General features: G+C 42.0%; 1 protein-coding gene across 1 annotated transcript in view; it reads left to right on the top strand.

The window, feature by feature from the left end:
- Positions 1 to 24,353, top strand: part of tmem63c (transmembrane protein 63C) — a 32,962-nt gene that overhangs the window by 4,103 nt on the left and 4,506 nt on the right. The window contains exons 2-19 of the mRNA XM_071497701.1: positions 10,452 to 10,680; positions 13,267 to 13,346; positions 14,923 to 15,010; positions 16,983 to 17,020; positions 17,792 to 17,934; positions 18,904 to 18,955; positions 19,047 to 19,155; positions 19,555 to 19,628; positions 19,745 to 19,825; positions 19,907 to 20,027; positions 20,244 to 20,377; positions 20,552 to 20,674; positions 21,757 to 21,910; positions 22,007 to 22,113; positions 22,758 to 22,844; positions 22,984 to 23,049; positions 23,151 to 23,313; positions 23,397 to 23,502. Coding sequence (XP_071353802.1) covers positions 10,468 to 10,680; positions 13,267 to 13,346; positions 14,923 to 15,010; positions 16,983 to 17,020; positions 17,792 to 17,934; positions 18,904 to 18,955; positions 19,047 to 19,155; positions 19,555 to 19,628; positions 19,745 to 19,825; positions 19,907 to 20,027; positions 20,244 to 20,377; positions 20,552 to 20,674; positions 21,757 to 21,910; positions 22,007 to 22,113; positions 22,758 to 22,844; positions 22,984 to 23,049; positions 23,151 to 23,313; positions 23,397 to 23,502 — 1,939 coding nt within the window. The 5' untranslated portion in view covers positions 10,452 to 10,467. The remainder of the gene's footprint in view (positions 1 to 10,451; positions 10,681 to 13,266; positions 13,347 to 14,922; positions 15,011 to 16,982; positions 17,021 to 17,791; positions 17,935 to 18,903; positions 18,956 to 19,046; positions 19,156 to 19,554; positions 19,629 to 19,744; positions 19,826 to 19,906; positions 20,028 to 20,243; positions 20,378 to 20,551; positions 20,675 to 21,756; positions 21,911 to 22,006; positions 22,114 to 22,757; positions 22,845 to 22,983; positions 23,050 to 23,150; positions 23,314 to 23,396; positions 23,503 to 24,353) is intronic.

The raw sequence follows: 24,353 nt of genomic DNA, 5'->3' as shown, positions 1-24,353 counted from the left end.
ATGTATAAACAACATTATTGGAATTTTAAAGTCAAATTTACATCAAGTTTTTCTCATTATTCAGCTGAATCACACTCTACTCAAAGATTTATTGGAAACAATTTGCACACAAAAGTTTTAGTGTAGTACAGTAACAGTAAGTTATGAGTCTAACCTCTGCAACATTTCCAGTGTTGCTCCCAGTTCTGGTGGACAACTGATGTTGAGGTAGTAGTATATTGCAAACATCAATACAAAGGCATTGTCAAAATTGGGAACATTGCCATTCATGATGGTCTGGAATCGGGAAGTGTCAAGTTGTAGGGAGAACTCCCTATAGGACAGAACAGCAGAAGATGTCGTCTTTAAAGTTAAAGGGTCAGTCTTCGCTTTGGCAATTTCCATGCCTGCTAGGATGTCCCCTATTTTGCTATACTTGTCATGGGACATGAGTTATGAAATGACTCTTCCACATTTACTTGATACAAATCTTCTCTCAACATCCATAGCCTCCAGGGCCAAGCTAGCTGTTTGAGCAGGCGGCCATCTCGTCCTCACACAGCCCTTCACTGAGCTGTAAGCTAACTGCCATCCAAGATGTAGGCCCAGACTTAGTCCGGCTCAAATTGGGGTCAAAACTATTTTGAACCTGTAAAATGATGATCACAAATAATTCCAACGTTTGTGTTTGTAACTCAACCTTTTTTAACGTAAAAAATAAATCTGCAGAGCAGAAGTCTGTGTAAAAAAAATCCAACGTTTCCACAGTGTGTGTGACACTGAAGTTAGATGTATGAATTTTGATCCTGTTTTACACAAGATTTTGATTGGACAATGACAGCCCAGTCACAAAGCAGACTCCAATCAGAGGGCAGGTGGGTCTGTTAAGTTCATCTCCATCACAGATGCTGAAAGGTGTAGTAGATTTTCATGTCCATCTTCAAAATCTGCTACAGCTTTCAGGATCTGTGGTAGAGATTAACTTAACGGACCAACTTTCCCTCCATTTGTACTCTTGAAATAAAATTAATTCTAAAGTGCTGAACATTTGTGTGGACTTTACAATAAAATGTTGTGTCACAGATGGATTGGGGTTCACAGTGTAGCGTGGTTAGCTGTGAAAGCCTCATTTCTATTCCACCTGCCATATAAACACAGTAGTGCTGTACCATAGACTTGCCTTTGTTCTTTTTATGGCTTTTGTGGAGAGGAGGCTCGTTGCTATTTGAGATTCCTGCTGTGAACTCTCCTGTTATTCCACAGGGGTCCATCACAGTGATACCGACACATGCAGCATTGTCACTGATGTATTGTGCACAGATACCCCCCAGCAAAGTGTATGCTCCTATAAGTTTACTATAATACCAGCAAGCAGCGTTTGATATATACAGACATACACATTTTATATTGATTGTGCCTTTTGTAAATGCGCTGTGGGCTAGAAGATCTATCTGATATAAAAGAGATTCTGTAGTTACATCAGCTGTTGTGATATGAGCGGGTTTTATCTTGGTGCCTGTGGTCAGTTATTTTTATGTTACCATGGTTTTGCCTTTTTTTTCCCCATTAACTACAAATGATATACATTACAGTTCACATTAGAGCTGAAACAATTAGTCAGTTATTCAAGTAGACTAATGACAAGAAGTGAATCTGCAACTATTTTGATATTTGATGATATTTGGTCAATTCTTTTTCTTTTTAGCAAAAATTCAAAAACAAATGCCAAGATTTACTGATAATTATTATTTTTTAGTCTTTTATGATAGTAAACTGGTCAGAATATTCGATCTTTTTTGTGAGCATAGGCTTTGTAACAAACTAAATTTTTCACTATTTTCTATGTACAAGCATATACCATAAGTATTTCGATTGATCTCCTCCTCTTCTTTCTGCCATGAATCCATAAGAGTATGAAATTGAAATATTTTGGATTGACCAGCTGTATTTTCTGAAAAATCCACAAGACAAACAATAAGAAAACACAGGTGATGAGAAAATAATAAAATAGATTTTGGTTGTTTTCTCCATTATAAAGGCTGCTGCTCAGCAACTGCCTCTCAAATCTCAGATGCTGGGATGTTCTTGATCACAATACCTACTGTCCCTGCTAATAACCACGTTGCCTCACAACTACAATGTAAACAGTGACAGTGAATAAATAAATCTTAAGCACGGTTAAAGCCTTTGAATTTAAAGCAGGGAAGAAGGAGAACTCGTGATATGCTATGGAATATGGTTGGTGGCATTAAGGAGGAGCGTAGCTAACACACATCAAATGCAGATACAAGGCAACTGGAAAACAGTATTGATAAAAAGAGTCATGCCTACAATTTGATGCACCACACATTTATTGATAAACTGACCTGACAGTCTGACTGGGATCAAGTTATAGTGCAAAAAAACACAATTATTTGATAAAAACCACTGGTATTGTTCTTTAAATTGTTGTTAAATTGGAAGAAGTGATGCCACCAACTTTAATTGTATCGACGAGGCTCTTTATTGATTAAATGCATGATTGCATTTTACTTTTGAACATGGTTTTGATGCTCTACAGAGAGCAGGAATCTGTTCTGATGAGCCGTGTTTGCACTTTGTGGTAGATGTGGGGGTGAAGATCATTTTGACTCTGAGACTCAGGTTTTCATCACAGGCCCATTTTTAGGACCAGCTCCAGTAGATTTTGCAGTGTATGAGGCTGTAGGTGGAATCTTCCAGAGGCTCAGAGGGATGCAGTGAAAACACAGATCAGACAGGGCTCTGTGGTTACTGAACTGGTTCAGAGTCATCCAGCATACATGTTAGACTCCAGCCATCACTGAAGCCAGATGGGTCCTAATGAGGAATGGGCCCAGTTCACACAGCAGCAGCAGCAGGGCAGACGCACAGCGCTCCCCTGGGGGTCTACTGAGCATGTGCAGCCAGACAGCAAGCAGGCGTGTGTGTGTGCAGTCATCGCTTCGGGCAGCTTATGGCTCATTCAGCCTTTAGAAAGAGCTGGGAGGGGTGGTGGGGGTGGGGGCTGTGTTAGCTTTGTGCTCTGAGCAGACACACCTCAGTGATCTGTGTTTGTGTGTGATGTGATGGAGAGAGAGGGAGGTATGAAAGCAGCACAGCCTCCTCCCTCTTCTCCACTGAGCAGGTGGAGAGCAGATTGTGCTGAAAACCTCCGCCCCTTTTTTCCCCCTCTGGCTGGGTCTGCCCCTCCACACCCCCGAACACCACTCCCCCAACCAGAGGAATCACAGCAGAGGCCTGTAGCTCCTGTAGAGTTGACAAAAAGATGCATTCACACTTGGCATCCCCATTAAATTACCAAAAAAAAATTACACAGTAGATATGGCCAAAAGTATGTAGACGCTCCTGTCTACAAATTGGTTGATTTTCATGGTTTTGATTTTTCAGTTACAATTTAGTGGAAATAAATCTTAATGCTATGCATACAGTGATATTCTGGACAATAGTGTGCTTCCAACTTGGCAACAATTTGGGAAATGCCCTCTTCAATATTAATGTGACAGTTCCCCACTACACAAAGCAAAGTCTAAAAGAGGCTGTTTCCCTTATTTGTGCGACCACAACACCATCCAGCAGCTCTGAGATAAATCTGAGCAAAGTTCCAAAATTTTGTGGAAAGCCTTTTCAGAAGAGTGGAGGCTGTTACAGCAGCATGTTAATACCAATGAATAAGATGTTCAACAATCACATTCTAGTGTCCAGACACTTCTTGCAATGAATGTAATGAATGGGAGCACTGAGAGGCTGAAGAAGCCTCATTACAACCCTCTTGTCATTTTGCAAATGTGCTGTCAACTCTGACTACAGTTGTCTTTGATAAGACTATTAAATTCAGTCTCTGGTCCCTGTGGATTGTTGGAGGGTTTACCTGTGTCCTACAGGATTAGGAAGCGTCGGGAAAACACCACAGGTGTGTTCATGGAAAACTACAGGGGGTAGACAAAAAAATATGAGTATCCAATAAAAAATGACTTCAGTTCTGAAGTAACAGTCATGACTACAATGCTGCTGCAAACGTTGAGTATGAATTAGCTGCATTTGTCCGCCATAAAAGAGGTTTGTCATTCAGGGTTTTGATGTAGGAATTTACTGACATTAGAGAACCAACAGAGCTCAAAAGAGTCTGAAACTACAGGTGCACCTGTCAGAGAAAACTGTCCAGTTATTTAATATGTGTCAAGTGGGCAGTGAAATGTGTGACGGTGTTGTTAAACATAGATAAACTACAACAACAAAGAGAAGCAGTGGTTAAAAGCTGAAACTAACCAACAAAGGTACAGACATGAATCTAGCCTACAGTAAGTAATGGTTTGACAAATAGTGACATACCCACAGAGAGAACCATCACCCATCTCTGCATTTCCCCTCAGTGACAGTCCATGGAGCACCTTGAGCTTCTGTCAGCTCTTCTCTCTGAGGTTCTGGTCAGAAGAGGTCAGAAGCTCTGCACACTACCTTCCCTAGCTCCAACAACACTCAGACAGAGTTAGCGACTGGCTTGTGAGCATCTAGCAAACTAAAGTGAGAGATATTTCTTTCAGGAGTCGGTGGAGACTAAAATGAGGCAAAAAGGAGAGTGAATATTAGGCTTAAATTTTTCAGATGTCCAGAAACAAAAATGTTTTTTTTACGCATCTGTGTCTGCTGCATGTGTAAAAATTCTGTTGTTTTCCAACACACCATCAACTTTGGTGGTGATAATATGTCAGTTGTTGCAATTCCATCAACTGCCCACAAATGGCCAAGAAACAATGAATGCAGCTTTAAAGCTGACATTGTTTTAACCAAGAATTGTTTGCATTATCTTGCAATCAATTAGAGAAGGATTGTTTTTACAGAATAGCCTGTAAACACCAGAACACCAGTTTTGGTTTAACATACAAAGCACAGATTTAAAAAAAAATGCTCATACATATTCCACCAGCTTGGGGCCTTTGAGATTAGGCCAATGGCAGGGGAAATGTCAAACCTTTCCTTTCCATGTGGGTATTGCTGTCTCATACAGAGAGAACAGTCGTTGCCAATAACACAACAGTGCCAGGGATAACTGCATGTTGAACAAAGCTGCAGTCAGTGCAGTCAAGAAGCTCAGCAGCCCTGAAACCATTATTATTTTATTTATGGTGATTGCCAGTTGTCCTTGGGGGTAGTCTTTTATCTCACAGTGACTGGCAGTTGATTGGTGCACAGGTTTGGGGTCAACGTAAGTTCACATATTATTTATGGTTCATTTCTCTGGCAGACCAGGACTATCTCTCTCATTCCCTCAGGCAGGTGATGTAATCTGTCTTGGTCCAACTGAAAGTTTGACGATGTGAGGGAAAGCTCAAATGCTTTATGGTATTGATTAGGCTTTCATGCAGCTGGAAATTAGGATCCAACCCCTTTGAAACTTGTTTAAGTGTAAAGATGTTTCCTGTTTTTATGATGACATAGATCCAGCTTCTCATGTCAGCATGACAAAGCACTTGTTGATGTTTGCATCTCTGGTGGTTCTGCTGTTCTCGACCGGAAATCTGCCACATGAAGGTCCTTCCTCTGTTTGTATATCACCACCAAATGATATAGTTGGAGTTGCAGTAGCATTCTCTGCAGATGTTTTGGGGCCTTGAGGAGGTTTTTTTTTTTTTGAAGATCACTTCCAGGGGTTTGTGGTCACTGCGGTGATGCAGTCTCTTCCATGAAGATATTGGTCAAACTTGTCACATGGAAGTCGAAGGCGAGACACTTTTTTTGAGTTTGTATCCCTGCTCTGCGGGGGTCAGAGTTCTGGAGGCGAAGCACCAGTCTGTCACTGTTGACCAAAATCTCATTTATCTACCAGCTTTCTCAGGTTTGTAAATATTGCTCTGTTATTTTAAGTTGACTCAGCTGTCTGGTGTTAAATACATGTTGCTCATAGATCACATTCCTGGAAATTTCAAAATGTTTTTCCGCTGCATCCAGAATTATCTTTGGGGTTAGCTCTGGCACGTGAAGATGTTTTTGTATCATGTTGCATTCCTTCCCCATTACAGTCAACAAAGTGGCCACTCTTACCGTCTTTTTTGTCTAGTCCTGTTGCAGTCTCATAGTTTTCACAGTGTGCTTCAAAGAATGTCCAGTTGCTGTATTTATCACCTTTCAGGATTTGAGAAAGCCATGGTTCGTAATCTAGCAGCACTGTATTAGATTGTTGTTTTCAATGTTGTGTATATTTAAAAGGTGCATCCAATGGTCCAGTCAAGCCCTATGTTTAGATACATACTTTATGTCCTTTATGTTGCATTTCATCCCTCAATATCTCCCCAATATCTTTAGCTGGATGGCTCTAGTTACTGTATGTTTTTGGAGTGAAATATCTCAACAGCTATTGGATGTCATGAAATTTTGTACAAACATACTCAGTCTCCACAGGATGAATCCTGATCACCCCCTGACCTGCCACCAGCAGGCTGATATTTTTGGATGAATCTTATTGACTTTGGTGATCCCCTGACTTTTCCCGTAGAGCCACCAGAGGATCAAGGTTTCTGCTTACTCTGTGAAATGTCTCTGCATCTACCAGGAGGAAGCCTACAGCAACAAAATGTTGTGCAGACATGTTCCCTTCTAACTTCAGTGATCTCCGGACAACACCACGAGGTCGACATTTGTTGTTTTGAAGATGGTGAAACATTATACCTGCTAAATATTAGCATTTTCCCATTGTCATTGTGGGCATGCTGCCATGCTAGCTTTAGCATTTAGCTCAAAGCACCTCTATACCGGAGAACAGCCTCATAAAATCTCTAACTTGGCTGCAGACTCCCTGTATTTTAAGCCAAAGCATTATTTTGGTGATGACACCACCAAAATAATGGTGCTTTGAAACAAACTATCGTACGGCTGCAACAGAAGTGATTTAATCAAAATATTACATGGGAGTGATGATAGATATCTGGATTGAATCAGGGTTTATTGCAAGTTATCGATCTTCTGACTTACAATTTAATTGTTTTGTCTAAATCACCTCAGGGATGATACCCTCTTTCACACAGACACACACACACACACACACACACACAGATACCTCAGCTGTTTTTTCTGGTGCAATGAGCAGATTAGCTGACCTGAGCGTGCGTTTTTTCTCTTTTTTTTTTATTGCTTCTCTGACTCAAACTCAGGTGTATATCTCATCACTAGCTCACGGCTCCTGCACTGACTTCAGCATCTGTGATCATAACACTCTAACTGAGCACAGAGGAGAGGTTTCACTCACGCTGCCAGCGGGAGGCACAACACTGCTTCCCAAGCCAAACATCAGTTTGTAATGTGCTGTGTTGGCTTGGAGCCTCGGCTCAGGGATGAGGAGGAGTGAAATGAGCAGAGGGAAAGGATCAGAGAGACTAAAGATTTTCCGTTGAACAAGCTGGAGAAGAAATGGATACCACGGGATGCATGTGAGCGCGTTTGAGTGTTTGCACATAAGGGATGAGACAGAGAGACCAAATCTATGGAGTCTCGTAGTTAAACTGCTGAGTCATGCAGTGACGTTTTGTCCAAATGTTGTGTGAAACCACGCCACAGTCAGCCTGTATCCTTTAGCATCCTGCTCTGTACTGGAGGAGGAGAGGAAGAGTTTTACTGTTGACATCAGCAGCCGGTAGTGTTCAAAGTGAAGGACTCGTCTGATGCAAGAAGAAAAACAGCTCAATGAGCCGATAAAGGTCTGTTAAAGTCTCTGCATGTCAGAGTTTGTCAGTGTGTTTCCAGTTTACAGCTAGTTAGTTGTGTTTTTCTTTCATAATAGGGCATCATTTCTGTTTGATTTAGCTCCTGTTGCACAGTTGACACAGCTGCTCTTTGATTTGTTTGCTACCATAAGCTCATCTCAGCAATATTAAAAAATAGGCACTGAATTGTTTATTTTTTTACTGCAGCTGTTTATATAAGGCGATGCATTCTCTCTAAAGAAACTAGTTAGACTCAGCCTGGAAGCGTTGGATGATTTGAACCGCTGACTCTGCGGTAAATCAGTTTGTCTGATAATTCCATTTTTAGACACAAACCTTTACTTAATCTACTATTGAATGAGTGTAGAAGTCTCTGTTTTAATATTTCTTCGGAGAACTTTATGTTCTTTTCTCGTACTATAAGCCTCTGTGGTTATTAATCCATTTTTAGCAGTAATAGAATTCATTATCAGCAGAGAGAGAAAGCACGAGATATTGTACACCAGCTTCTGTGGAAAGACAGCTCTGAATGTGTGTGCGTGTCTCTGTGTATGTTATGGATTTGCTTTGTGATCCATCCTAAAGGAATCCCCAGTTGTCTCCACAGGGAGGTTCAAATGCTGTGTATCTGACAGTATCTGAATATTGACTGCAAGCTATACACTTTCAAAACTAAGACAGACACTAGAGTGGCGCAGAAGGAGCCACTAAAAGATCACTGGGTTGTATTTTTATACTTCTGCTCCTCACCAGACCTCTCTGACAGTGTGATGTACAGCAGTCCAGCAGCACTGCCATTGATCGACTCGCCTCCTACACAAGACATCTTGCTGTGGCTTCTGTTGCACAACAAGCACCGTTTGGTAAAGGCTTGACAAAACTGTTATGGAGCTTCTCAGGAAGTGACATCATTGGCGCAGTGATAAATCACACCCAGGTTTGGTTCACTAATGTGTGCCAGTTTGGAGGCCTGTAGCTTCCTCTCCATTTAATTCTCATGTTACCTCACAGCTCTTGTGAGAGTTGGACAGCAGAGGACAGTGATGCAGTTCTGGCTGCCATTTACTGCTGCAGAGCAAACACTGTGTTTATTACAGAGCACGCCGTTCTGTCACAGTCCCAGCATCATTTGAAATAAGGTGGACTTTTTCCCAATGAAATCCGATGATTGATGTCTTTCACTCAGGTGAATTCGCAGTATTGATGCAAAGCTTTGTCAGCGCTCCAATGTTGCTGCTCCATTTTCTGGGACTGTTTGTTCAGCGAGGAGTGTACACGAGCAGAGCAGCTGGGAGTCGGGACCGTATTGATTGAAAGCAGGGAGAGTGTGTGCTGTTGGAGGACAGATGGTTCAGGCCTACGTTCTGTGGTCATGGTAGTGTGAATGATTATATCCTGTGCATGCTTCACAGACAGAGGGAAATACGCAGAAAGTGGTCATAACTGCCAACCCTGAACAAGCTGCTCAAAGCTGTTTTGTCCATCAATATGGACTAAAGGATTGCTTTACTGCTAAAATGGATAAATAAGCACACGGTTTAAGCTGTTACTCTTGTACTATTAAATTGAGTCTCACAACAGACATATATTCTTGTCTACATGTTTAAATGGACTTAGCATCTTAGTATCTTCCTGTTACATATTAAAGCTTTTTAAAGAGTTAACAATCAGCTTGTTGCTTTTATGTGACATCTCCACTTCCAGTTGTCAGATAAAGAAACTCAGACACAGATCAATGGCTGCTAATGGACTGTGGTGATCAATTCGACCAATGCACTTAGAGTGAGTGACAGACAGTTCTGATAAAAATGAGTCACAACAATGTTAAAAAGAAACACAGACCATTACGTCCCAATTTCAGCAGTTAATGCCATCACCACACCCTTACTCACTGTCTCCATTAAAATGCACAACATACACACACAACATTGTGATTCTCATTCTGTGTTAATACAGGCTTGTATAGGCTGAGTGTGTATTCAACTGATGGGATGCTACCAGTGGCAACAGTGAGACGTTACCCATTGGTTTGGGAACGGCCGTTTTGAAGCCTTGAGTTTGTAATTTGGTCGCCACTATCCATGTTTTTTGAAACCAGAAGAAACCATATTTGGACGAGAAGGTGGAGCTGAGGAGGAGTGAGGGGTGGATCTGACCTGCTCTGTGCTCTATCCTGATTGTCAGGCAGGTCGCTGTGTGTGGTACAGTCTGGCAATCACGTGGTAGCCATGCCCTAATGCATATCCTGCTTTATCATCTATTTTCCTCAAAATGGGACCATATTTTAAAAAAATGAACATCGTTTTGTATTGAAGAAGAAGCAACTGAGACCATTAACCCATTAGGAAACCGTTTACTGAGGTAAAAAATCAAGTGAGAAGTAAGGCCATTTTCCCATAGACTTCAATACAGTCGGTCTTCTTTTTGCAACCAGTGGAGTCGCCCCCTGATGGTCATTAGATAGAATGCAGGTTTAAAGCACTTCTGCATTGGCTTCACTTTTCAGACCCAGAGTCTATGTCCATTTTTATTTACAGTCTATGGAATTATGAATTATCAATTTTCAAACTTGTCACTTGTTGCCCAACCCAATATGACAGTACTCATAACTAATCTGTGATGAATCAGTGTGCACATCTCAGAGTCACTACTTGGACTTGAGAGCATCAACAGGTGTGGCTCAAAGCTTAAAAGAAAACCTTTATCTTTATCATTCTAATGGTCCCTCTCTTTTAACCTCTTGTTTTTTTTCCTCAGGTATGGTCCAGTGCTGATGGCTCACTCCGAGCTGTTTGTGACGAGAGCGCCCCCCACGTTGGAGGGGAGTGCTTTGGACCTCAATGCACTGGGCTTCCTGGAATCCTTTGGGGATGAAAACAGCACAGCTGAGAGATGCTACCGCTCCCACTCCCGCAGCAGTGTCCTCCAGGGCCTGCCGTTTGGAGGGGTGCCCACGGTCCTCGCCATCAATGTGGTTCTCTGGATGGTACAGACTCACACACACACCCACCCAATGATATCAGAAGTGTCCACAATAGCTCCAGAAAAGCTACAACCAACTGAGATATGACTGGAAATTTTAATATGAAACAGTTCTCAATCATGTTATCATTTTATATATATATATATATATATATCAGAATCAGAATGAGAATCAGAATCAGGTTTATTGCCAAGTATGTTTTTACGTACAAGGAATTTGTTCTGGTGATTGGTGCAGAGCGCACCAAAACACAGAGGCAGCCATCTGGGGCGCCATTAAAAAGGGCGGGGGGGAAATGGGGAAGAAACAAGTGGAGAGGAGAGAAAAAAATAACAGAACCCAAACTATACTCCCGGGGGAGTATAGGAGTATAGACGCATGTCTATATATATATATATATATATAGACATGCGTCCATCTTTTACACTCCAGATCAACTCTTCTTTTTATAATTCCACACCTTGTGGCGCCTTGACTTAAGGTTTCTCAATATATCCAAACTGACAACACCATGTTGAGATATGATGAAGATCCCTGATACAAAGAGACAGCAAGAGTTGGTTCATGGTTAGAGAACTGTTTCTGTAAAAATGTGTTGTCTAATGGACATCCTGTGTCCAGCACGTCACTCTGCTCTTGATGATAATGAAGTACAACAGCAGCATCAGGGGTGTTAGTAATGTTGGACATCACTGGTGAATGTGTGATATGAATTCTGACATCCTGGGTATTGGAAACATGTCAACACACACACACACACACACACACACACACACACACACACACACACACACACACACACACACACACACACACACGCACACATACACACACACACACACACACACACACACACACACACACACACACACACGCACACATACACACACACACGCACACACACTAATTTTTTTTTAATTCATTGTGAGGACTTTCCAATGATTTCTTTTCTCTAACCACAACCCTCACTATTAAGTGTCTAAATATAATTGTAATCATGACAGTAAACCCAGTCTTGAGTTTAACCCTCACCTCAGGTCCTAACTTTATAACTTTTATAACTTTATAAACTCTTTATAATAATCTACTAAAGGTCAGAGTATCTCAGCCTGTGCTGCTCAATTTTTATCTTTTTTTTAAATCCGTGTCTCACAAGTCTCTCGCCTTTGGACTTGGAATTCTATGTGCAATGAACTTCAGTAAATGTCACAAATTTGGTCTTATCAGCCTCAATTTATGGTGCTCCATTAAGGAAAACTAAAAGAGTAGCCTTTACACTGAGTTAACCTCTTCGGAAATTAATTCCTGCCAAAACAGTGTCACTGTGGAGCTTTTCATTTGTTTTCTTCTCCTCATCTGGGCCTCATAATGATGTACATGAATGCAAACACATTAGTTTTGCATGTCATGGATAATATTAATTTGCACAAAAGCATCATGTCTTGACTTCCCTTCCTCATTGTTCAATACAGCGTTTACAAACATAGCTGCATATCTGTCTCCAGCTAATAATAGGCCTCCACTTTTAGTTGTCAACTACCTCAGTTCCACTGTCAGGCCTTGTCAAGCTTGATCTCTGCACTGATATCACTCTCAATCTGCCATCTCTATGTTTTAATTGGCTCATGTTATCGCTGCCTGGTTGTCAAGACAACACAGATGGTTGAGCGCTGTCTCTTAATGACAAGCATGAGTCAAAGCACGCTTCCCCCCCAAGTGACGGGAGCACGCCTCTGCATCAATTCCATCATCATACAGAATAAATCATGTGTGGGACTTGAGGAGAGCGTGCCCACGCATCAAGACGAAATAAAATAAAACAACAGGGAGGAGATGGACACTGAGGAAATAGCAGGATAATGGAGGGGAGATGCTTATTTAAAGGATTTTGGGCCCTGTCTGCTGATGTGAACACACACTCATTATTCATCTTCAAGCCTGAGTAAAGGTTGCCCTGATTGTCTATTCATGACTTTAGATCACTAAAGAATGAATCATTCAAGATTCATGGGAGCTTTCTTCCTAGTAACATGGCTGTCATCCCCGTCCACTTAACCCAATGTCTTCTTGCACAAATGCACAAATGATTTAATGCCATAACTAAAATCAAACATTCATCCGCACTTTTACTCCATTTGTATTTGTCGGCATTCATCCATCGTGTTCCAGTTATGCTCTTAGCTTTTTAACCAGGGCTGTTCAGCATGAGTCCACCATTGTGCACTATAATATGCGGTTGAATAGGGTATTTTAAACTTCATTACGATGTGTAGTTTGCTCTCCATTTGAAACAGAATGGAGGCTGTTTAAAATTATTCTTGCTATTGACCACACTCATTCATTATTAGTGCACGGCATGTGTTTGCGCGTGCATGCTGACCTGTCGCTGGTAGTTTCCAAGACAACCACGTACTACTCTAAAGAAAGAAGATGGCTCATTATTGCTGCTGCTTTTTTAACCTGTCAATTATCTGTAGGCTCTTTATAAGGGCTTTCTAGACTCAGAGCAGATGAGAACATGGAGTGTGTGTGATTGTGTGAGTCAGATTCCCAGGAGATCTGCGTTCATGTTCTTGTTTTGTGTTACAGTTCCTGTTGCTCATCTTCTCCTGTCTGAGGAAGGCTGCATGGGACTATGGCCGCCTGGCTCTGCTGATGGAAAATGACAGGTAAATCCCTCATTGTTTGTCTTGCAATAAAAAATTGGATATACTTGCTCGTCTGTGAGCGTTGTCAACAGTTAAGATGGAGTAATAAGTCTCAGTGAAACCGCTCCTGAGTCCTGATGCTGCAGCCTCCAGCTCCCTCTGTTGAGTGTACATGGTACTGCATAGAAAGCAAATTACTGCAGGCAGCTTCAGCTTTAATCATGTTGTTGGGGTGATCGATACCCTCTATATGTTCACAGTGAAACTGAAACCCCTTGTGTTTACACAAGCTAGACATACAAATGTACAGTGTATAGAGTACAGTCTATATATAAACATACAGTGGTCTAGATGGAAAAAATCTCATCACTCATTTCAGTTAGGAGCTGTACCTTGAATATTTTCATTATTGATTCATCCATTGATTGTTTTTGTTTTGTTCAGAGCATTAAATATCAGAAAAACTCTCAAACTGACATTTTCATATTGTTGTTGTTTCGTCTGATCAATAGTCCAAAACAAGATTTAGAGTCATATAAAATAGAGAAAAATATCAAATCATAACTCACATTTCACTTCATAAATAATTTAAAGGACAAGACTCGAAGGCTGGTTTTATTGGATAGGTTTTCTTATTGTAAACAAATGAAATGAAAAGACCAAAAACCAACAGTGTATTCTCTCAGTAGTTGGTGCCTTCCCTGTCTTGTCTGTGGCACTCAGCCCCAGGTTCATCAGTTCCTATGGAAGATATGAATCCTAAATAATTTCCTAAAACAGCTGGGCACTGTAGTTTATAGCAAACATCACTCAAATACAAGTACTTAATGAATGCATTTATTCAGGTCTACTTTCAGCTGCAGATTAACACATTTGTTGCTTGTCATTTTTTTTAGTCACCAGAACATTAGAATAAACTTTGGCTACACAGACAATACTTGTTAGTAAAATATTTTTGATTTGGACCTTTTCATGTGATTTGTCTACAGTAAGAAAAGTAAAGAATATCACCAGACATACCCTCAAAACAATAAATCAACTCTTGCCAATTTCGTGTTGATCGAAATGAGTCCAGGTTCACGCAGCAGTCTGCATGAGTCTGCAGTGGTTTTATTCTGCTTGACCTGAGTCCCCTCTCTGTGGGAGTGCAGGCTTGATTCGTTCTGCCTGACCGATGGCAGCTTCATAGCACCGGAGGGCAAGCAGCATCTGTGTGTTTTGCCGAGCGGTCCTCTCTAGTACTAATTCAATTATGCTGCTTAATTTGACACGCTGTTGAACTGTCAGTGGTACAGCCCACGGAGAAATATCCACAAACTCAATCATCACACTGGCTTTATCAGATCTGACCATATTGTTTGTGTTTTAATATGTCTTCATGCACACTGGGATTGATTTCAGACAGGTACTGCATGGGAACTGTCTGCAGCAGTTACATTATGACCTCCCTCACAGCACAGACTTTAATACTAGTATATACAGTATTAAAGTCTTTAATACTAGTATATACAGTATTAGAGTCTGATAAGGTTATGTCAGGCCACAATCAGCGTGATGATGCTGCTATTTCTTTGTGTATGTTGTCTGCTCACTTCAGTCTCACATCCCTGTTTTATGGAGAACCAAGTGAGAAAGAGAAGTCACCCTCAGAGACCAGCCCCTCTGACTCTGAGACCAAGGACATGGTGAGTCTGGAGTTTGAGTTTTTCATCAGTCTTTAAAAGCACCAAGGGACCCCTGAACAGCATTCTCAGGTCAATTAAAGGTACCCTGTGGAGTTCACCATAAACAACTTTACATTCAGCTTCTCTCAACAAAACATATTTTATGTGTCCTAAAGGTCATTTCTTACCTCATAAAATATTTGCAAAGTCTTGTTTAAGTTTTGAAACTTGCATTATGTACATTCTGACTTTACTGTGTTTTCCCCTCAGAATTGTGGTGTGTTGTTTTGTTTTTGTTGTTGTTTTTAGTTCATTCTTTTGACCTTATGGTTCTTAGGCTCCACTCTTATCAAAGTAGTTCCCAGCCACAGCAACACATGCTTTCAGCAACAAAAAAAAGTTCTGATAAACCCACTGCATGCTATCTGCCCTGTCCAAACTGCAGAGAGACAAAGTTGGCAACTACCTGGTGAACATGAAGCAAAAGAGCCAAATATTTTAAGAAATGGTGGAAACAAGACCAGAGCTAAAAGAGAATGAATATAGGACTGAGCCCCTTGTCTGCTGGGTGTGTAAATAGGCAACTAGTTGCTAACATGATCATCATATGTCAGTCAAACTTCAAATACTGAAGCTTTAAGACTGAATATTTAGAAGTTTGTATCTGAAGTTGTTGGGTATATTTAACTAGAACTAGCTCTGCTAAACAATGCCACCACTGTGTTGGGATAAAACCCTTGCCATCTTTAGTTTTGTCCACTGAGGAAGAGCTGTGATAATATTTAGACATTTTCACATTTTCCACTCAGTGCTCTGGCTTCCTTCCCCCACCGGCCCAGCGACCAGCTCTGTCACCCTGCACACCCTTGACTCCGGTGCAGAAAGAGATTAACCAAACAACTCCACACCACAGAATGGAAAATATTCCACTGTCTCTCCTTTTAATGCTGCCCAGTGCAGCTTGGGACACAGAATGATCACGTGTGCAGTAGATGAAGCCAGGAAGGACAATCTGTAGCAAGCTGGCATTTCATCACAGAACTAGGTTATACCACAAATGGTGTTTTTTTTTTTTTGTTTGTTTGTTTTACAGTGGGGCAAGGCCTGAGACGTTCATGTAGTGGCTCTGACATTATACAAAAGACAATGTTAAAGTTGACATTTGTATCCCCCTGTATGGCAGTGATGCTATGTTATGTCACCCCCATTCTTGTGGCATGCGTTCTTATGCACATGCTGGTACAACACACACAAACCATAAAGGGACCTGCTTATCCTAACACTGCTCCACAGCACCACTGGTGGTTAAAAACTCCACAGGATACCTTGAATTGAAATAAATAGTATAATTAGAGTAAAGGAGCATAGTATTTGAGGAGAAGACTGGCAGACTCCAGTTGTCTTTACACTGCATAATATGATGGAGGGAGCACTGTGGGACATAAAAACTTGTCTCATTTTTTTTGAGAACGCTATAATCAACAATACCACTGCGTTAGACAGTCTGCCAGTCTTCCTGATCATGAACTGATTTATTTACAGTAATTATAACGAGGTGTCACAGTTAATTTGTCTGTGACGCTGATTGCTAAAAATGCCGCATGCTGCATTTTATAATCTGTCTAACATGACTGCGTCGACTGTCGTAAGAGGAAAGTTTGGTTCATGACTCAGCTGGAATATCTGACACCATGACACCTGTGTGATAGACTGAGGTCACTCGCTGCATGTTTACAGCGGTGTAAGACAAAGAGTCAGACTGGAGTCATCGCCCTGTGCCTACACAAAGCTGAGGCTGCAGTAAAGTGGTTACTGCTCCAGGCTAGACCTATTAAACCTCCATCTCTATGTCACTCTGCAGGGCTTATTACTATGCAAATAATGGATACATGCAAGCAGACAGATGTGGTGTGCTCAGACTTGCATACATATGTCATTTATTGTCTTTAATAACCAATCCATTGGATGATTTATGATTCTCCTCTCCTTCCAGGGCTTCTGCTCGTGGCTCTCATCTCTTTACCATATGAAGTAAGTACACAAAGCAGTTGCCCTTGTAATTATTTTACCCTTCTCTCATCTTAGCTTCCATTCTTTTATTGGCCCTCTGTCTTCAAAGCTGAGCTCACTGTCAAATGTAAACTCTTGTGTTATATCTCATTTAGCAGCAAAAACAAACGAGTCTGGGCTCATGCAACCGCTGGTGCCATGGTTTCCAGTTGCATATTTGCACTTTGCTCGGGTCTGACTGCACACAACACATTTAAGCCCGTAAAAAAAAAGCAATTTCCATGGTGTCCATGGTTTCCATAGCATTATGGTGGAGTTTGCATGCTTCTGTTTTTAGCTCTCATGCCAGTGGCTCACCCTGGGATCCCTGGGAAAAGTGCAAACCCACCCTGCGAGTTCGCAATGTGTGGGCTGCCATGAGACCAGTGGACACCTCCTTTCTTCTGTTTTTCATGCATTTTTTTTTTGTTTGTTTTGTTCTATTTTATGACACTGGGTTTTCGGAACCTCCTGCCTGGTAACCACAACTTCTAGCATCAAATAGTGGTGTCACAGTTTTACTCATGATGAGGTATAAGCTGTATAGGCCTATTTGTCCTGGCAACAGACAGGACTGCATGCATATGTTTGGTTAAGACTGCACCAATCTGAGTAACATTACATCTGCACAAGTGGAAATTTCATCACTGACACTTCAAGAACAATTTCATTTTGCAGCGTCTTTGTTTTTGTCATGTTGTGTACTAAGTATCTGGGGGTTCCTGAAGGTCTAAACTCTCTCTCTTTCTGCAGGGATGAGGAGATTCGTAGCAAATGCGGCATTGATGCCATCACATACCTGTCCTTCCAGCGCCACATCATCCTGCTCATGACCGTCGTTTGCCTGCTGTCTTTGGCTGTGATCCTGCCGGTCAACTTTTCCGGGAACCTCCTGGGTATTTTGGTCCTTGTACAATGGTCCAGCTAGCCAAGAGCCTGAATAGCCAGGGGATATCCTTAACCTCAGGAGAGGCACCTCACAGGGAGAGAGGCCAGGCCACACAGAGACAATCACACACATTTACACACCAAAGAATACACTGGTTAAATGCACAGAAATGAGATCTAAAAATAATTTGTGGTGAAACTGAGGTTAAAAAAAAAAAAAAAAAGCGTCTTCCAAAAATGAAATAAGATCAAAACTGAAATCATCAAAGGATCGTTTTAACTTGAACTATAAAACAATATTATGGTGTAAAACTATTTTCATTTAACACATACACACACTTCATCTAATGGGAGTTGCTAGCATACCAGTGGCAGTTCATCAAGTGCTTCCCCAAGTCAGATTGTAGGAATAGAAAGTGCTTCATTTCCGCTCAACATACACATGTAGGTGTCAGGGGTGGGATGGTGACCAGAACCAGCTGCTAAAAAGCAGCAGAAATGCCTTTTGGCAGTTGTGTGCTTTTTATGTAGGAACGGGATGAAGGCAGGAGCCATTATGGGGTCTACGAGGAGCTGGGCTGTCCGCAGAAGCTTTTTTATTACTGCTGGCTGACATCTTATGGACTAGTGTGTCACCCTAGTCATTAAATAAACCAACACCCGTTGACAGGCTGCCATGGCAACAGCAAACAAAGGGTGCCCAAATGAAAAAAGCAGAGTTGTGATGTGTGGTGTTTGGATTTTGTGTGAGATTTCATTGAGATGACAGAGATTTTATTAAATTGGAAGGAAAACATTTTCTCTAAATAGTGACATTGCTTCATTGTCGTCCCCCCCCCCCCCCCCCCCCCCCCCCCCCCCCCCCCCCCCCCCAGACAAAAGAGGCAGGAGGAAGACAGGGGGGGGCGGGGTGGTTCTCCTTTCAGTAATTTTAAAATTAAAAGGTCTCACTCTGTCATGTTTCATTATTTCTACAGGAGACAGTCCTGAAAACTTTGGAAGAACAACACTGGCTAATGTCAGTGCAAAGTGAGTCCAGCACTGCACGAGTGACATCAAATCTCATGACATATCACAGAAACACGTGTGGATTACAGCAGTGTGTTTTTGTGGCTGACAGGAACAGCTTTCTGTGGCTCCACAGCATCTTTGCTCTGGTTTACTTCATCATCACTTTGCTGTGCATGGCTCACCACTCGATACGGCTGGAGTACAGAGAGGACGAGAAGGTGTGTCACTGTCACATCACACTGTGTTAACATCACGGCCTGGCTCTTCTTTCACTGCGAACACGTCCATCTTATCAAGTCAAGTTCTCTATTTTTGAGATTTATTTTCTGAAAATATGAAAATACTTTCACCTTTTTTTTCCAACACAATCCAAAAAAAATTGTGTCACTGTTTGACAGAAGACAAGGACAGACTGCTCATATATATGTGTTTTGTGGTTTTAAGAAAGTAAGACTTTCAGGGTCCCAAAATAGAAAATAGAGTCTACAGCGATGCTAGCCGTTCTGGAGGCTGTACTACCAAATTTAATGGCAACCCAAACAATAGACATTTGATTCTAAACCACTTGACAAGATGGATTTTTTTAAATTACTCTGTGGTTGCATTATGTGTTGCAGGTCGCCAGGACACTGATGATTACCTCCATACCCAGAGAGATCTCTGACCCAGGACTCATCACCAAGCATTTTCAGTACACACGATTACTGCTTTATTTCTATTTCTCTATTTTGTTAAGTTAATTTTGTTGCATACATGTTCAATCTCAGTACACTCTTTATGATGCAATCCCTCTGCTCCATTCATTAGTGAGGCCTACCCCAGCTGCACTGTCACTGACATCCGTTTCTGCTTTGATGTCCACAAGCTGATGAGGCTGGACCTGGAGAGGTACACTAACTGCTACAGGTCGGAGCAACACAGTTTTGTGATCATTGTGAGGCTCTTGTCTGAGGATGTTGCTTTTTGCAGGCGCAAAGCAATGAAAGGAAGGCTATATTTTGCCACAAAATCCCAAAAGGAGGGGAAGATCATGATCAAGACCCATCCATGCGCTCAGATATTCTGCTGCGACATCTGCGGCTTTGAAAAGGTAAATTTTATCAGCATTATTGGGATTTGCACATGGGTTTCTTTGTTGAGTCGCAGCATAGTAGTGCTGCACAGAAAGGATATTACCACTGGATGGCACTGCAGTCCAAATGTAGGTAAACGTTGTAACAACATATCTTGCCACTGCACATCTGGGGATCTCTGGGAGTGAAAAATGCAGTGAGTAATGTGTGCTCTAACTTTTTTTTTTCTGCAGGTGGATGCAGAGCAGTACTACAGTGAGTTAGAGGAAAAGCGGACGGACGAGTTCAATGCTGAGAAGAATCGCATCTCCATGAAGAGGCTAGGCATCGCCTTTGTGACTTTCCGTGATGAAAGGATGACTGCTGTGTGAGTAAACAACAGCACGACACTGGGGTTCACGTCTCAGATCCCCTCATCACAGAAACCACGTCACAGCAGGGAGCAACTTTAAAATTCATGGAGAGGCATGAAAGCAGGCAGGAGGCTGAACACTGATGCAGATTTCTGCAGCACCCTTATGCATCTTGTTTTGCTCTCCAGGATCGTGAAGGACTACGGTCGCGTGCACTGCCGTCGCAGACCACAGCAGTCCAGCATCACCACTGTGGTGCAGTCTCACAAATGGGGGGTCAGCTATGCACCTGCTCCCAGTGACATCATCTGGTCAGTACCAACATCACTGAGGTTTTTAAACCTCAATGGTCTCAATATTCTTCTTGAATTTTCCCTTAATTAGACCCAAAGTTTCAGTCAGATTTTCCACACTGACAAAATCATACCATGAACTATAAACCTTTTGCATCTGCACCTCTGTATTACACCCACTTATCCTGTGCATGCTGGCAGGGAGCTGTAACCTATCCCCAGTCACATTCACACCTATAGCACAAGCAATTTATCAACCTAACCAACATGTCTTTGGACTGTGGGAGGAAACCAGAGCACCCAGTGGAAACCCAGAGAGACACAGATTGTAATATCCAGTTCAACATGTCTCATGCTTCATTTAGACAGATTTCCACGTAATTAAGCCTGACACGTTTGATATCTTTGAAAACCTTGAGATCATGAGACTAGTCTTTCAACCAAAGTTCTGTAATGATGCTTGTCTGTGAAACAATAGCTTCCAATGATGAACCTCAAAGAGTCTATCTATGCATCATGCACCTCAGCTTTGGCATTAGTGTTATTCCTATTTCTTTTTCACTGAGCACTGAGCACAGCCTTCAAGATGTATCAGTATGTTGCTGCTTGTGTGTAGCAGATCTCAAACACCATTTAAAGCTCACTCCCTTCCCATGATTGGATTAGCCACAATGTTTCTCATCTTGGAAAGCAAATGCAGCAGTCCCAGTGAGATTATGTAACAAATGAGTGATGCATATGTATGGGAGATTAACCAAAGAGATGGTAGCACTCACTGTTTGTGCTTTACGCCTGACCGGCTGCAGTGTGTTTGTATGAGAGTGTGTTTTTGCACTAAATAGACCACTGGAGCACTGAGCGGGGACTTTTGTTCCTTCGTTAAAACTGAGCGTTGAAGTGTGCTGTTCCCAACCTGCTCTCCAGTCCAGTGCAGTGGAAACACAATCACAGAGTCACATAGAAGAAACGACTGAGCCGGCTATTTCAGGCTTATGTCAATACATGCAGTACAGGCGTGTCAGGGGAGAAAATGTGTTAACTGTCCCGTCTGTCCTGCTGGATGATTGTGAACTGAGGCTCATTATTTCTCCTGTCACCAGGGAAAACCTGTCAGTGTGTGGATCTCGCTGGTGGCTCCGCTGTGTCCTCCTCAACATCCTGCTCTTCTTGCTGCTCTTCTTCCTCACCACTCCTGCCATCATCGTCAACACCATGGACAAGTTCAACGTCACCAAGCCTGTGGAGAGTCTGCGGGTCAGAGTTTGAGATTGATTTGAACTTTGTGACCTCAGTGTTTTATTTTGACACTCTTCAGTGTCATTAATCAGCCATTTTTGCTTTCCAATACAGAGCCCTGTCATTACCCAGTTCTTCCCCACCCTCCTGCTGTGGGCGTTTTCGGTGCTCCTGCCCTTCATCGTCTACTACTCAGCCTTCTTTGAGTCCCACTGGACCAGGTACTCACCAGCCATCGACCACCGCTCTCCTCTGAAATGGAAATGCCTGTCCTTTACTTCCTCAAATGGACTCTTCATATGTAGCTGCCTGTCTTCCTCTGAACTCTCAGCATTTCCTTTTTTTTTTTTTTTTTTTAACCTCCATTATTTTTTTTTCTCTTTCACCCTCTTGCTCTTTTTAATCTATCCCCTCTCTCTCCCTCCTTCTCTCTGTCACTCTCCCTGCACTGTTATTCTGGGCAGGTTGTCATAGAGATCTCCATGTGAGGATAATGATATGCACAGTAGTCACCATGCGCAGAGGAGCGCTGCATGGTGACTACTAGTAGGAGGAGGAGCAGAACAACTGTGCATAGGAAGACAACCTCATGCAGCACCTATGAGCACCCTGTCTTTACATAACCACCCCCACAAACGTGTTGTGCAGGCGTGATGTGCGAGGGGCCGAATGCAAATCAACTGTTTACTGAAGTGAAAAGTGTAGTTCGTGCTAATGAACCCAACAGTCAGCTGACTTTGCGATCCATTATTTCACATAAATGCATTTATTATGTGGAAGGGAACGGTGTGGGTATGTTTTGTAACGAAATATGGATTGCGCAACAATGTCCTTATGATCTCTTGTTTGTCATTTAATGTTTCAGATCTGGTGAGAACCAAGTAACAATGCACAAGTGCTTTTTACTGCTGGTCTTCATGGTCATCATCCTGCCCTCACTCGGTCTATCCAGGTACACTTAAACCAGATCTACAGACTCAAAAAAAAAAACATCTGCTTCTTTCTTATTTTTGTTCACTTTTTTTTTTTATTTTTCCCACTTTTGAATTCTTCATGAGGTATCTCCTTCTCATATTTTATTCTTTCTGTAGTCTGGACCTGTTCTTCACCTGGCTCTTTGATGTCAACTTCCTGGATGAGAAGAATGTCAAATTTCAGTAAGCCTGTTTTTTTTTTTTTTTATATAGTAAGAGTTTAATGGATCCTAAAAAGGTATTTAATTTGCAGCCCAACACTCAATGCTTCTTTCTTGGTGCAGGTGTGTGTTTCTTCCTGACAATGGTGCATTCTTTGTAAACTACGTGATCACGTCCAGCCTGATTGGCACATCTATGGAGCTGCTTCGTATCCCGGCACTGACAGTGTACGCCCTCCGCCTCTGCTTTGCAAAGTCCCAGGCTGAGCGGATTCATGTCAAACGGGTCAGTGAAGCCTTTCATGCTTACATCGGTGAGCGCTGATTTCATATTTAAAAAGCTCACTATGTTTGTGTCTTTGTCCGCAGAGTCAGGCTTACGAGTTCCAGTTTGGTCTGGAGTACGCCTGGACCATGTGTATCTTTGCAGTCAGCATGACCTACAGCATCACATGTCCTATCATTACGCCCTTCGGTGAGCAACACACTGTTGCCCTTTTCTATCCCTATCCACCTCGTCCTTCTCTCCTGTTTTCTCTCTCTTTTATGTGTGTCTGCGCTGTCTCTTCTCATACTCTAACCCCACTCTCCTCTACTGCCTGCCAGTCTGATGCAGACTGTGTGAATTTGCTGCTGTAGTCCCAGACACCCAGACAGAGTGAGTTGCGAGCCAGACGCCCACTCTGCTCCTGTCTCTGCCCAGAGCTCACCAAGCTTCTATTTACTTCTGCAGCCTAATCATCAGTCCAAACAGGCTCTTTTATACCTCATACCTTGCTGCTCCATGTATTTCATCTGTGTTGTTTCCTGCAGATCAGTGTTTGAGTCTTACAAACACTTCTCTGTGGCAGGCCGAGGCAAATAATCTCACTGGTTGAGTTAAAACCTCATTAAGTGTAATAACAAAGAACCAACACAGGTTTTCATTTAAGGGCCCAAGGGCAAAACATTAATTTGAAAAATGAATCAAAATGTTCATGTCCCCTTTTAAAATACCATGTCACACTGCAGCCAGCCCCCATGCCTACTTCATGACAGTTCATTGGATATACCCCAAGTTAAACAACCCATCAAGTCTGATAAAAGTTTCAGAGATAATTCTGTTCAAAGTTTGCACTTTTGTCCTTCAGTACATGGCACTTTCAATTAATTCCAAATGAGTTTGCTAACATGCAAACTAATAATAGTAATACAGTATCCATAAGCATAATATAAAGTGAAATGGAAGGCATTGAATGTGGCTTTTTTCTTTTACCAAATCTTGGAAGCCAAGTGCAAAAGTACATAATACATTTATTATTATTAAGGTATTTGTTCCTGAAGCCT

Source organism: Trachinotus anak, unplaced genomic scaffold (genome assembly GCF_046630095.1).
Source record: "Trachinotus anak isolate AG129_WGS33_773 ecotype Australia unplaced genomic scaffold, CSIRO_AGI_Tana_v1 ptg000015l, whole genome shotgun sequence".
Lineage (NCBI taxonomy): Eukaryota > Metazoa > Chordata > Actinopteri > Carangiformes > Carangidae > Trachinotus > Trachinotus anak.
Note: the sequence above shows the minus strand (reverse complement) of the source record. Positions and strands in the feature narration are given on the sequence as shown.